The following is a 14,412-nucleotide window of genomic DNA, read 5'->3' as shown; positions in this document are numbered from 1 at the left end:
GGGTACCAACCCCTCCTGCTTGCGGGGAGCCTGCCGCCCCGAGCAGCATCGCTGGGGCTGCTGAGCAGTGGGGAAGGGACCGCCCTTCCCAGTGCCGAGCAATGCCCGTACTGGGGTCCCCAGGTGCAGGGTGATGGCCTGACACCCGTGGGGCCAGCGAGGCCAGCTGCGCCTGCCCATCTCCCCTTCTCCAGGCACGGGGGTGCCGGAAGAGAGGGGTGGGAGCGGGTATCCGGTCCGGCACCCTTCCCCCTCGGCACCTGGCACCATCCATCTCCCGCTCCGGCCGGCAGCCGGACATCCGCTTGGCCAGGCCAGGCGGGGAAGCGGCCAGGGCCTGGCACTGTGCGAGGGCACCGCGGGCACCGCATGGGGAACCTGCCGGCGCGGCTGGCCCTGCTCGGGGCGCTGGTGCTGTCGGGTGAGCGGGGCCCTGGGGTCTTGGGCACGGGGTTGCCCCGTCGCTGGGGGGTTCTGGGCCACCTCGATGGCGTTAGTGGCGGGTGATGGTGGCAGGGTCCAAGCTGGGCACAAGTGCCCCCAGGGCTGCATTTTGGGCATTGCCTGGCAGAGTATCATCACTGAGTCCCTGCCTGGGCCGTGTGTCTGTCTGTCTGTCTGTCTGTGTACAGTGGGGCTGCGTCCCTGCCTGTGTCCCTGTGTGCCAGCGTAAGAGTCCATCTGTCCATGCACAGTGCCAATCTGTCTGTGTGTCCCTGTGTGTGCCTGTCTGTCTGTGTGCACACTGACACTGCATCCATGACCACATGTCCCTGCCTATACTGGGTCCACGTCCATGTGTCCGTGTCCATGTGTGCCTCTGTGTGTGCATCCACCTATGCGCACAGTGCCACCACGTCTGTACCCAAGTGTCTCATGTCTGTGTGTCCTGGGTCTGTATCTGTGTGTCCCTCTGTGTCCATGCCCATGGCCTTGCCCCGTGTCCATGTGCACCCATGTGCCCCCACGTGTGCCATTCCCGCATGCCCCGTGTCCATGCCCCTGTGCAACACAGATATGCAGTGTCCTGGCGTCCTCCTGTTTCCTCCATCCTTACACCACCCTGCCCTCACCGAGCATCCCTGGGTGGTAGCACTGGGCCCAGTAACGCCCCCAGCCCAGTCTGCCTGACCCCACACCCCCAGGCGGGCTCTGCGTGAACGAGGAGGAGCGGCTCATCCACCACCTCTTCGAAGAGAAGGACTACAACAAGGAGCTGCGCCCTGTTGTCTCCACCGACCAGGTTGTGGATGTCTACCTGGCCCTCACTCTCTCCAACCTCATCTCGCTGGTGAGCCCCAGAGGGCAGTGCCCGCTGTGGGGTGCCCTCCAGCCACGCTTCATCCACGGGGTGGGCTGGGTGGGGGGAGCCCTGGGGCCACTGCCCCAAACCCTGGCTGGTGAGGGTTGGGGGTCCTGGGCTGGGGAGGGATGGCCCTGGCCTCTCACTACCCCACGCTGTTGTTGCAGAAAGAGGTGGACGAGACGCTCACCACCAACCTATGGCTTGAGCACGTGAGTAGGGGCAGGTGTCATGGCGTCAGTTGTGGCCCAAGCCATGGGCAACAGGGTGGCCCAGTGTGATGAGGGGGTGACCTGGGGACACCCCCCCCCCCCCCAGGGCTGGAACGATTACCGCCTGCAGTGGAACAAGTCTGAGTTTGGGGACATCGAGGTGCTCCGCCTGCCGCCAGACATGCTGTGGCTACCTGAGATAGTCCTGGAGAATAAGTGAGCCATGCCTCAGTTTCCCCTCCTGAACCCCACAAGGCGTGCCCAGGGCTCCCCCTGCCCCTCGCCGGCCCCGCCATCACCTCAGCTCTCTCCCGGCACAGCAATGACGGGCTCTTCGAGATTGCCTACTACTGCAACGTCCTTGTCTACAACACGGGCTACGTATACTGGCTGCCGCCCGCCATCTTCCGCAGTGCCTGTCCCATCAACGTCGACTTCTTCCCCTTCGACTGGCAGAACTGCACCCTCAAATTCAGGTGCCGGGGGGCTGGCTGGGGCAGGGCAGGGGCGGGCAGCAGGGTGGGCACCCCGGCCCCCTGCAGTGCCCGCTGCTGCCAGCACCTTCCCTTGCTGTTGGGGCGCAGCAAGGTGGGGGTTTTCAGGTGACTCGGTGGCCCGAGTCCATCATGCTGGAGGTCGGGGTGGGTGGTGGGTAACAAGCAGCAGGCGCAGCCCCTCACCGCCTGTCCCCCCCGGCTGTGGGCCAGCTCGCTGGCATACAGTGCCCTGGAGATCAGCATGCACCTGAAGACAGATAGTGACCCGAAGACGGGCAAGGATTACCCGGTGGAGTGGATCATCATTGACCCCGAAGGCTTCACGGGTAACGCTTGTGCTCTCTGCCATGTCCTGTGGCAGTGGGACACACTGTAGGGGCTCGGGGGCACCCTGGCATTGGGGCATCCTGCCATGGAGACACCTGAGTACCCGGCACTTTGGCACCCTGGCACCCATCCCACCAGGCTTGGAGCTACCCAGACCCAGGACAGGGAGACTGGGTGCTGGTGGGGCTGGTGAGGATGGGCATGGTGGGGGCCTCCCGTGCCATGTGCTGTCCCATGTGCCCTGGCAGAGAACGGGGAATGGGAAATCATCCACCGCCCGGCCCGCAAGAACATCCACCCTGACAACCCCCCGGAGAGCAGCGAGCACCAGGACATCACCTTCTACCTCATTATCAAGCGCAAGCCGCTCTTCTACGTCATCAACATCGTCACACCCTGCATCCTCATTGCCTTCATGGCCATCCTTGTCTTCTACCTGCCCGCTGACAGTGAGTGAGCCCCGCAGCACCTGCACCGGGCATGGGGGTTACCCCATGGGGCACCTCCATGGCCCACACCTGCACGAGGTCCTAGAACATGCGGACCCTCCAATGCCCACCATGGGGACATCTTGGTACTGGGACACCCCCGCGTAGGACACCATCATCCCAGCCAGGCACCCTGGCAGGGGCACACTTGGGCACAGGATACCCCGTGCAGGACCCTGGGGTACCCCCATAATAGAAAAATCTGTATGGGGCACTGTATGGTGCGACACTGGGAGGGCAATCCCAGCACTGGGGGCACTGGGAGGGGGACCTGAGGCAGGGTTTGCCCTGAGCTCACCCACTCTCCAGGTGGTGAGAAGATGACCCTGGTGATCTCAGTGCTCCTGGCCCAGTCCGTCTTCCTTCTGCTCATCTCCCAGCGCCTGCCCGCCACCTCCCACGCCATCCCCCTCATCGGCAAGTGAGTCCTGGGCACCGCTGGGTGCAGCAGGGACATTGCAGGGTCCCTGCAGTGCCAGAGGGCAGCTCTGCCTGTGCCCAACCCCTGTGACAATGCCAGCCCCAGGTCCGTGCCCCCCACAGGTACCTGCTTTTCATCATGCTGCTGGTGACAGCCGTGGTGGTGATCTGCGTTGTGGTCCTCAACTTCCATTTCCGCACCCCCAGCACCCACATCATGTCTGACTGGGTCAGAGAGGTGAGCGGGGTGCTGGGCTGGGGTGGGTGACCTGGTGGGTGCAGGGGTGGCACCGTGCCCCACAGAGGGCGTGGGACAGCACAGCCCCGGCATTGCATTAGGATGTCCCAGCTGTGTCACCCCAAGGGGTTGCATGCCCAGGTTGGGGGCAGAAAGTGGGGACAAGGTGTTGTTGCACCGAGGGGGTGGCCGAGGGACCTGACACCACCTCCCATGCCCCAGGTCTTCCTGGAGAGCCTGCCCCGCCTGCTAGGCATGTCGCAGCCGGCCGAGAGCCCGGCGGGCGCCCCATGCATCCGGCGCTGCAGCTCGGCCGGCTACATTGCCAAGGCAGAGGAGTACTTCAGCGTCAAGTCCCGCAGCGAGCTCATGTTCGAGAAGCAGTCGGAGCGGCACGGGCTGGCCAGCCGCGTCACCCCTGCCCGTGAGTCTCGGCCCCTCTGCGGGGACACAGGGAAGGGTGGCAGAGCAGGGGTCTTCGGGGGTGGCAGCCCTTTGGAGCCCGTCTCACTGCCCCCCTCATCCCCAGGTTTGGCGCCCATGGATGTGGGCGAGGAGCAGCTCTACGAGCACATAAAACCCGTCGTTGACGGTGCCAACTTCATCGTCAAGCACATGCGGGAGAAAAACAGCTACAATGAGGTGGGGGCCGCGGGCACGGGGGGCAGAGGGGGCTCCCTGTGCCCGCTGTGCACCCCACTGCCCAGCTCCCGGCTCCTTCCCCAGGAGAAGGACAACTGGAACCGCGTGGCCCGAACCCTGGACCGCCTCTGTCTCTTCCTCATCACCCCCACGCTGGTGGTGGGCACCCTCTGGATCTTCCTCATGGGCATCTACAACCACCCCCCGCCGCTGCCTTTCGCCGGAGACCCCTATGACTACCGGGAGGAGAATAAGCGCTTCATCTAGGGTGGGGGGTCCCATGTGCCAGCCCCCCCAGGTCTTCCCGCTTACTCGCCTTGGCTTGGGAAAATAAAGCTGGGTGCTTCTCCCCACGGGGTGCTGAGCTGGTGGCTGCTCTTGGTGTCCCCCCCAGGCACGGTGCCCACCCTGAGTGCTGTGTGTGTGCTGGGGAGGGTGATGCCCACCCAGGGAATGGGTGCTATTGAGTGTCCTGAGTACGGTGGTCCTCAGCCATGGCTGGAAGGGGTTTTTTGCAGAGAGGATGTGGTAGTACCAGCCCTGCTACCCCGGCTGGAGTAGGCACTCGGGACAGGATGGGCTGGGGAAGGGGATGGGCACCATCCCCTGTGGCCCCACTGCAGTGGGCAGAGAGGCCACCAGTGCCCACATCACCCCCGTCCCCATGACCCCCCAGCCAGACCCAGGAGTGTCCCCCCCCAGCACACCCCAACCCACAGCGCCTGGCTGGGGGCCGAGGGGGTGTCTCCTTCCCTGGCTCAGCAGTGGGACGCCATGGCTCCGGTTTCAGGGGCCACAGCTGACGTCCCCCCCCCAGCAGTGGCCCAGGACAGCTGTCACATCCTCTCCGCTGAGCCAGGAATCTCACCCACCCCCCCGATCCCCCTACACAGGGCCTGGCAGGATTTGGACCACCAAGACAGGCATCACTCCCCAGGCTGACGTGGTGGGACTTGCCTACCCCTTCCCCACCCTGCACCCTGGGGGCAGCCACCCCCATGGAGGGGGACAGGGCACTGCTGGGGGTGCTTGCAGGGGGGCACCCCTTTTCCCATGGGCACCTGGGTTTCCGCTGCAGGAAGATGCATCCCTTTGTGGTGGACATGGGGAAACTGAGGCACAGAGCTAATTTTGCCCCCGAAACCAATTCCAACCCCCCTTGCACAAAATGCCAGAGGAGCTTCCCAGCAAACTGGCATCACCCTGCCGGCGGGGGGGTGTGGGTGGTCACCTGTCCCTCCCCGTCCCCTGTGGCTGTTGGGAACAGCTGACAGTGGTGGGGGACAGCTGTCCTGTCCCACCGGGCGCCAGGCCCAGAACACCGCCTCACGGGCGGCTGAGCGGAGCCCCAGCCCCTGCGCCCCGCAGCACCGCCATGCTCTGCCATGGCCTCCTCCTCATCCTCTGCGCCCTAGCAGGTAAGGGGTGCCCACCCCGGGGGGAGGCATGGGGGGACACCCAGTCACCCCCTCCCTGCCTTTGCCCTTGGGGGTTTGTCACCTGTGGCTGTACGGTGCCATGCACCGTCCCACCAGGGTGTCCCCATCCTGGCAGCCCGCTGTCCCCGCGTCCTGCCCTGGAGAGGTCCCTGGGGTGAGCAGGGTGGGGGATGTGGGGGGGGACGTACACCCCCCCGCCTGCACGCTGGGGTACTGATACACACTGTCAGGCACACACAGCTGCGTGTGCACACCCACAGTAACATACGTGTGGGCATTCCCTCCCCGTGCACACCCCGTGCCCCCGCCCCCGCCACGCCAGCAGGTCCTGCGGGCATCGGTGGCCCCGCTGTCCCCACCGCGGGGTGCCCCCACGGCACGTGCCCTCCCCAGGTGTGGGCTGCAGGAACCAGGAGGAGAAGCTGCTCCAGGACCTCATGACCAACTACAACCGGCACCTGCGCCCGGCCCTGCGTGGGGACCAGATCATCGATGTCACCCTCAAGCTCACCCTCACCAACCTCATCTCCCTGGTGAGAGACCCCCCTGGTCCCCATAGTGGGATGGGATTTGCCCCCACATGCAGGGCAGCAGTCAGAGGCGGGCAGGGTGCTAAAGCTGTCTCCCCCCTTCCTTCCTTGCCAGAATGAGCGGGAAGAGACCCTCACCACCAACGTCTGGATCGAGATGGTGAGACCCCCTCACCTCCAGGCAGGACCCCCTCGGGCCACATTTGCATCTCAGGGTGGCACCCCGTGGAGGGCTGGCACAGTAACCTGCGCTCCCTTTTGTGGGTGCCCCCAACTGAGCACATTTTGGGGGCAGCACAGGACGGGGAGCTCTGTGACCCTCCCTCTTTGCTCCCCTTCCCCCAGCAATGGTCCGATTATCGCCTGAGGTGGGACCCGGAGAAATACGACAACATCCAGCTGCTGCGGGTGCCCTCCACCATGGTCTGGCTGCCTGACATCGTCCTGGAGAACAAGTAGGTGATGGGGCAATGGGGACATATCCCCACACAGGGGGTGGCACCTGTCCCCCTGGGCACAGTTTGGGGCTGAGCCCACCCTTTCCTCCCAGCATCGACGGGACATTCGAAATCACCCTCTACACCAATGTGCTGGTGTCCCCTGACGGCAGCATCTACTGGCTGCCCCCCGCCATCTACCGCAGCGCCTGCGCCATCCACGTCACCTATTTCCCCTTCGACTGGCAGAACTGCACCATGGTCTTCCAGTGAGCACTGGCTGGGCATGCACGGGCACCATGGCGGGTCCTTCTGGGACACACAGGATGTCCACCTTTGCCCTGGGGCAATGAGCCCCTGGGCAGACAAGTGCCACCTACCTGTCCCCTGGCACCCCATTGGTGGCAGAAGGCACCTTGGCCAAGCCAAGCACCTCAAAGCAGAGCTGGAGGTGGCCAGTGTGGCCCGGTGCCACACTGGCACCCTTTGCCCACCCAGCCTGCTGCATGCCAGCCTGTGCCACCCCCTTGTCCCTCCCCAGGTCCCAGACGTACAGCGCCAACGAAATCAACCTGCTGCTGACGGTGGAGGAAGGCCAGACCGTGGAGTGGATCTCCATCGACCCCGAGGCTTTCACAGGTAACATCACGGCCACCCCTGTGGCACAAGAGCATCTTACCATGGGGGCCACCCAACAGGCCTGCTGCTACGCTGGTGGCTGCCAAAAGCAGAGCTGGGGGGCTATTAGCAGCTCCTGCCATTACATGGGCACTTAAGCTATTAGTGGAATTGGGAGTGTGGGAGAGATTTGTTTTTCTAACCCCCCCGGCTTGGGGTTCTCACCGCCTGGCAGCCGCTCCCGGAGAGCACCACTCCTGGGAGCTTGATTGATGCTGGGAACGTAGCTGTCACGGCCAAACGATGACGTTTTCCATCACATTTTAATTGCATATTGAAGGAACAAAATGCTTTTCGGGCAGCGAGATTTATTTTTTCATTACCGGCCCGAGCTGCAATCTTGATTGGGAAAAATCTATTGCTCCTGCAGACGGCAGGAGAAAACAGCACGCCGTCACCCAGCGTCATGCTCGGCTTCCCCCCGCAGCACCCTGGGGGCAGGGAGACAGGGGGACCCCAGCCCCACACGTAACACCCTGGGAGCCCCCAAGGGGCTTGCGGTGCCCCATATGTGCCCAGCTGCCCCCTCCAACAGCTTTTTGGGGTATTCTGGCCGGGCACCCTGGCACGTTCTGCAGTGCTTATCTCCCTCCCCAGTGGCTCTAGCACCTTTCCCTGCACCGTGCCCATCCTGGGTGCCCCATGGGGCCCACGCTGATCACCAGCCCTCCCCTTCCTCCCACTCCGGGCCATGGGGCTGGCAGCCCCAATGCCCCCGGCGGGGCAGTGGGACTCACGTGGCACCGCTGTGTGGCAGAGAACGGCGAATGGGCCATCAAGCACCGCCCCGCTCGGAAGATCATCAATTCAGAGCACTTCACCCCAGATGACATCCAGTACCAGCAGGTTGTCTTCTACCTCATCATCCAGCGCAAGCCGCTCTTCTACATCATCAACATCATCGTGCCTTGCGTCCTCATCTCCGCCATGGCCGTGCTGGTCTACTTTCTGCCTGCCAAAGGTACGCACTGGTGCTGTGCCCACAGGGGGCACGGGGATGTGCAAGGGGGGCAGCGACAGGTGCTGGACGAGGAAGGGCTCGTCCCCTCTGTGCTTGGGGACCATCGGTGCCATTTCTCACCCACTCCTGTGGTATCTGGGGTGGGGTGAATTTCCAGGTACCCCACGGTTAAAGCCTCATGGCAGGACTTGGCCAGTTCAGCTTTGGGGTGGTGGCTTTTTGCCAAAGGAGGGCAATGCCCACACCACCACCCCATGCCAACCTCTGCATTCCCCCCTCCTTGGCAGCGGGTGGGCAGAAATGCACCGTCTCCATCAATGTCCTCCTGGCCCAGACCGTCTTCCTCTTCCTCATTGCCCAGAAGGTGCCCGAGACCTCCCAGGCTGTGCCTCTCATCGGGAAGTAAGTGATGCGCGGGGACAGGGGTGCCAGCCCTGCTGTCACACTGTGCCAGCAGGGTCTCTGGGAGCTGTGCAGCAGCCAGTGCCCAGGAACAGGACCCCGGCACAGAAATAACCCCCAGCCCAGGTGGGGCTGGCACAGGGCTACCACGTGCCTGTGTCCCACAGTTGGTCCCCAGTTTCCAGCCCAGGAGAGTACTGAGAAGGACCTTACATGCCCATAGCTTGTGACCCAGCAGCCCCATGTGAGGCCCTGTGCCCCCTCCCCAGGTACCTGACCTTCCTCATGGTGGTTACGGTGGTGATCGTGGTGAATGCTGTCATCGTCCTCAACGTCTCGCTGAGAACGCCCAACACTCACTCCATGTCCCAGAGAGTGCGCCAGGTACCTGCCATCGTCCCCCTACCCCTTATACATGGGGAATGGGGTGGGTATTTGGGGACCAAGGCCATGTCCCTCGCAGAGCGGGGTGGTGGGCATGCCTTCATCTGAGTGCAAGTCCTGGCACAAAGAGGGAACCCCCCAATGTCCCTAAGGGACCACACTGTGCCACCAAACCCCTCCAAGACACTCCGAACACTGGGGAGCAGCAGGTGCCAACGCAGCATCCCGGTGGCACAAGGGTACCCCACAGGGATGAGGGCCGCACCTATTGGGTACCCTGGGTGGTGTTGAGGAGGTCAGGTGCCCGCGGGTGACGCTGTGCCCAGGTCTGCCTGCACCTCCTGCCCCGTTACCTGGGCATGCACATGCCAGAGGAGGCGCCGGGGCCGCCGCGAGCCGCCCGGAGACGCAGCTCCCTGGGGCTCATGGTGAAAGCCGATGAGTACATGCTCTGGAAAGCCCGGACCGAGTTGCTCTTTGAGAAGCAGAAGGAGAGGGACGGGCTGATGAAAACTGTGCTGGAGAAGATTGGTGAGTGCCCCCGGGGGGTTGGCACCTCCCCGCGAGGCTGGGCGATGTGCCAGGTGGCCGGGCGCTCACTGGTGCCCGCTGTGCCGGCTCTGCTGCCTGTAGGACATGGCCTGGAGAGTGGCAGTGCCCAGGACTTCTGCCAGAGCCTGGAGGAGGCAGGCCCTGACATCCGCGCCTGCGTGGATGCCTGCAACCACATTGCCAACGCCACACGGGAGCAGAATGACTTCAGCAGCGTGAGTCAGGGCCCAGGGGGGAGAGGGACCCACATGGGGGGCAGCGGGGGCAGCCCTCACCCCCCTCCTCATGCCACCGGCAGGAAAGCGAAGAGTGGATCCTGGTGGGACGGGTGATCGACCGTGTCTGCTTCTTCATCATGGCCTCCCTCTTCGTGTGCGGCACCGTCGGTATCTTCCTCATGGCTCACTTCAACCAGGCGCCTGCCCTGCCCTTCCCCGGGGACCCCAAGCAGTACCTGCCGCAGTGATGCCCACAAGCACCCGCCAGCCCTCCGGCTGCCAGGACCGCCAGAGCCAGGGGCTGGGCACCCCCAAACCAGCCTGCCTGGCTGAGATCCCTGCGGGCACAGCAGCTCCTGGTGCCAAGCACAGCGCTGGAGGAGGGCTGTGGTGGTGAGGGGGAAGGGGGGAACACGGTGTGGCCGTGCTGTGCTGAATGTGGAAGTAAAGCCTGCGGCAGTCTCGTGGGCCTCCGTGGCATCATTGCTGCATGCCCACTGATGGGGTTACCACTCTCAGACAGGCTGACTGTGCCACCCATGCAGCCTGGCCACAGACCTCTAAGCCATACAGTCCTGTCCCAGCACCCCACAAGGGTGCTGAGAGATGAGACAAGGGGGAACTGGAGCAGAGTCGGGCATCTGATGGGCCGTGCACCAGCACTGGCAGCCAGAGCCACGTTACCCCACTGCAAATTCACAGCTTCAGGCGCAGAGCAAATGGGGCCGCTGGCATCCCTTGCCATGGCAATGGAGCAGGAATCACGAATACAGGGCAGCAATGGAGCCATGGATGGGATTAGAGGCAGGTAATTCCTCCCTCCGTTTATGCCCTGGCCATGGCTCCTGGGGGCAGCTGAATTGCTGTCCCTGCTCCCTAGCAAGCAGCTTGGGGTGGGGAGACCCTGGGCCACCAGGCACCTAAACCCCCTCAGAGATGGGTGCCCCTCGGCACCCATCCTACTATGAGCATCATTACATGACTCCCTCGCCCGCCATCCCTCCTTGCCCTATGGGATCATCTCTGTCAAGCACAGGGCCCTTCCCCCCATCCCAGCGATGCCATGTCCCCCTGTGCCCCTCATTGACCTCTGGGGCCCCTGCGGCTTTGTCCCTGCTGGCAGGGGAGATGCGAGAGGTCAGCCTGGGAACAGTGGCAGGCAGCGTCTGCTCTGCGGTCCAGCTCACACCACCTGCGCACAGCTCCAGGATGTGCTGTGTCTCCTCAGCCTCACTGTCCCAGCACCGGCTGCCTCTGCTGCTGCTGGGAGAAAACCAGCTGGTTACTGCCCGCAACTGGCTCCTGGCACTGCCTGCCAGAGGTGAGGGCACTGTGGGCATGGATGGAGGAGGGAGGCAAACATCCAGCAGCTAAGACATCACCTCTTGGATGCCTGCAGCCTGGTCATGGCCCCGAGCCACCCTCTGGCTGTGCCAGCCTGCCTGTGCCCTCTGCAAGGCGGCTTTTCCCGCCCCATCCCTGGGAGGTGCATGATGCCCATGGCACCCAGACCAGGTAGATCTGGTGCTTCAGGCTGGCACCTTAAGCACGCAGGGATGGCACTCACCAACGCAGGGCGGGGTGCCCAGAGGAGCTGACCAAGCACCAGGCTGGGTCCTGCCTCCTGTCCCCCCTGCCTGGGTCACCTCCCATGGGCGCAGCCCTGTGGCCATGATCTGGGTGAGGTGCCCAGGTCCCGGGGCACCATGCTCCTCCTGGCCATGGCCTTCTTGCTGGTGAGTGACGGCACTGCACAGCACTCCCGTCCTCCCACAGCCTCCCCACGGTGATGTCCTTTCCTCAGCCCCAGTGGCTGAAGGGACAGGCTGCCCTGGCCAAGTGTCCCCAGCCCTGCAAGAGCCAGGAGCTCCTGTAAGCTGCCCAAACCATAGCACCAGGCACGTCCCCAGCCCCTGGGCTCTCCCACCCCAAGAAGGTGCAGAATTAATGAGCTCCCGCCTGTCTTTGCCTGGCCATTTCCCATCGATTCCTGGCTCCCCATTGCCCTGCTGCCACTCTCCAGGGCAAGGGGGCTCTGAACAGGGCCAGGTACAGTCACCCACTTCTCCCTGCTCCGCAGAGCGGCCACTTCTTCCAGGTGAACTCAGTCCCTGGCACGTCCATACAGCACAACCGGAAAGGGACGAGCTCTTCCAGCCTGCCAGGAGCACGCGACTGAGACCACATTCTGCACCATCCCCGAGCAGTGGTTTCACCTGCCCTCCGGAGGCCCCTGGGGTTTATCACCACACCAGAGACAAGGACAAAAACCAAAGCAGTAGCTGGGATGCCACAGGTCTCAGGCAGCAGATGTGTCTTGCGGGATCCGGTGGGGCAACACCTTGCAGGTCGCCCTATCCAGAGCTAGCAGGGTGCTGGGGGGGGTGCAGTGAGAGAGGAAAAGCTCCCCCACCCAGCATCAGCCCCACGTGCCCACGCCCCATCAAGAAGCACTAAGACGGGGCAACACGATCCTCCAAGCATCCCCCAGCTGCTCCCCTCTAAAACTGGGGACTCCTTTCTCTCTGTGGGCTGGGAAGCAGATTTCCTCCTTAGCTCCAGCTCGGAGACACCCAGCATGCCCACCCCACCACTCCCTGAGCCCCCAATCAAGCCCAGCCCAGCCATCAGCCCCCACCCTGCCGCAGCCAGGGACACCCAGGGCCCATGAGCCCACCGTGGCCCAGCATCCCCTTGGGAAAGAAGAGCCCTGGGCTGGACTCCAGGGCTCAGAGCCCTGCCAGTTTCCCCAAAGGCCACTATGCAGGGATGTGAGGAAGTTTAGGGGTGGACAAAGCCTTCAGGATGAGGAGAGCAGGGAAGGTCATGGCTCACCGCAGGTTTGGGGCTCCCACAGCTCCAGCCTTGCTTCCTGAATGAAAAGGATCTGAAATCTTTCTACAGCATGACAGAGGCTCCTTCCCCTCCCAAACAACCCCATGGCGATCTTTTCACCAATCTTATTAGCAGGACACAGTAGACCACAACCCAAAAGCCCTGCTCAAAAAAACAGTCTGGCTCCATCCCTCTCCAAACTGTAGGAGGCACCAAACCTGGTGCTTGGCACTGATCGAACACTGCTTTTCTTCTGACCTCAGGAAAAGTTGTAGCCTTAAAGAGAACAAACTCCACACCCCAGCCAGCCCGCTCCCTTCAAGGCTGAGCAAGAGGAACCAGTGCTGAGTTCCTCCAAATCTCAACCACGGTGGCAGTGGGAGGAGAGGAAGAGCCTCCCAGGGGAGGGCTCTTCCACCGCTCACTCGCAAAGCGTATTTAAGGGTGAACGCAGCAGGACTGCAGCATTTTCAGATTTAATAGCAAGCCTGCACTCATCAGCACCAGCTTAGACGCGGGGCATCAGAGGCGAGAAGTGGGCGAGTACATGAAATAGCAGACATGGACGCGACGCGCAGCTGGGCACAATAACAGGACTAAAGCCCTAAGTGATGTCATCTGCAAGAAGCTAAATGCGCTGTGGATAAAAGGAGCCTGCAGCTAGTATTTCAGCCTTGCCTTGCAAGGCTATTTTTGCTTAGATTGCCAAAATGTAATTACAACTAAATCCCCCCTAACAAATACCGGAGAGCAGCAGGGGAGAGTTGTATTTAAAAGGAATTTTAAGTAGCAGCCGTAGTAGTACCTGATCGCAGCAGGGAAAACAAACTGTGCCTGGAAAAGAGCATTTGGTTGAGAGCTAGTGACAAATAAGTGGCAAGGGCAGGAACAGGACCGCGGGGTCCAGAGAAACACAGAGAGGGGTGCCACCGCAGCCCGGGGAACTGCCCTGCTCCCTGCCCAGGCAGGTGCCAGCAGGCACAAACCGCCTGACCACGGGGAGCAGTTAGTCATCGCTGTTGGTGCGCTGAATGTTTCTGGAGACAGCCCAGGACTGACACCCTCAGTGCAGAAAACAAACCCTTCAGAAGACTGAGTATTTTAAACTGTGTTCTCTGCCAGTCCTAGCTGCTTTCAGTCTAGACTTCAATAATAACACGAGGAATTTGCAATTGGAGTCATGAGGCTGAAGGTCTCCTGGTCCCCAAGGCCAGTAATTGTCCCAGACATGGGCCGCTAGTTCTGCGGTCGCCCCTTCTCCTGGGGGACTGCGCAGAGCACGTAGGGCAGGAGATGTGCCCCATCTCTGGCCACAGCCTGCCCTCCTGGGCCCGATGCAAAGGCTCTATTAAAAACGAAAGGCAATTGTGCGATTCCCCAAGGAAAAGGGGAAAAGGCTGGAGCTGTTAATGAGTACAATTAGCATTGTAGTCAAGCAGAATCAGAGGAAATAATTAGCTCCATTGTTTCTGTGGCATCCAAATTGCAGCCATGCCGGCTTTCCAGGCAACAACCCATCAGTCTAGCCTCACCCCGGAGAACAGGAGACATGGGGTCACTCGCAGCCTCTCTTCTGGTCACAGCTTTCGTGCAGCTGTAAGTGGCGGCCTGGGCCATCACCCTCTTCTGCTACACGCCCTGGGGGTCCAGTTTCCCAGATGGCCGGAGACTTGCAAACCTTGGTGCACCCCAGAAGCACACATGGCCCTGCCTTCAGCCTTTCCTTGGATCCAACACAGGGCAGCACTGCTGGCTCTCCACCGAGACAGCAGGAGTCAAAGCAAGTAAGTGGCACCAAACACTTCTTTGTCCTAGTTTACAGGAAGCTTGCATCCCTCTCCCCAACAAA

The 14,412-nt window shown here is 62.3% G+C and overlaps 2 protein-coding genes across 2 annotated transcripts; both read left to right on the top strand.

Moving 5' to 3' along the window:
- Positions 1 to 369: 369 nt before the first annotated feature.
- Positions 370 to 4,394, top strand: CHRND (cholinergic receptor nicotinic delta subunit; the record flags this gene model as incomplete). Its single annotated transcript, XM_082320906.1, has 12 exons — positions 370 to 421; positions 1,146 to 1,291; positions 1,471 to 1,515; positions 1,622 to 1,731; positions 1,836 to 1,991; positions 2,223 to 2,338; positions 2,588 to 2,788; positions 3,137 to 3,248; positions 3,371 to 3,485; positions 3,708 to 3,909; positions 4,015 to 4,127; positions 4,212 to 4,394. The coding sequence occupies 12 exons, from the start codon at positions 370 to 372 to the stop codon at positions 4,392 to 4,394; spliced, it is 1,551 nt and encodes a 516-aa protein (XP_082177032.1).
- A 1,108-nt stretch (positions 4,395 to 5,502) lies between these two features.
- On the top strand, positions 5,503 to 9,976 carry CHRNG (cholinergic receptor nicotinic gamma subunit; the record flags this gene model as incomplete). Its single annotated transcript, XM_082319226.1, has 12 exons — positions 5,503 to 5,545; positions 5,960 to 6,099; positions 6,212 to 6,256; positions 6,442 to 6,551; positions 6,647 to 6,802; positions 7,075 to 7,172; positions 7,969 to 8,172; positions 8,460 to 8,574; positions 8,844 to 8,958; positions 9,285 to 9,489; positions 9,592 to 9,725; positions 9,809 to 9,976. The coding sequence occupies 12 exons, from the start codon at positions 5,503 to 5,505 to the stop codon at positions 9,974 to 9,976; spliced, it is 1,533 nt and encodes a 510-aa protein (XP_082175352.1).
- Positions 9,977 to 14,412: the final 4,436 nt, after the last annotated feature.

Source organism: Platalea leucorodia, assembly GCF_965183815.1.
Source record: "Platalea leucorodia genome assembly, chromosome: 8".
NCBI classification, from domain to species: domain Eukaryota; kingdom Metazoa; phylum Chordata; class Aves; order Pelecaniformes; family Threskiornithidae; genus Platalea; species Platalea leucorodia.
The sequence above is the reverse complement of the archived record's forward strand: the minus strand, read 5'-3'. Positions and strand labels throughout refer to the sequence as shown.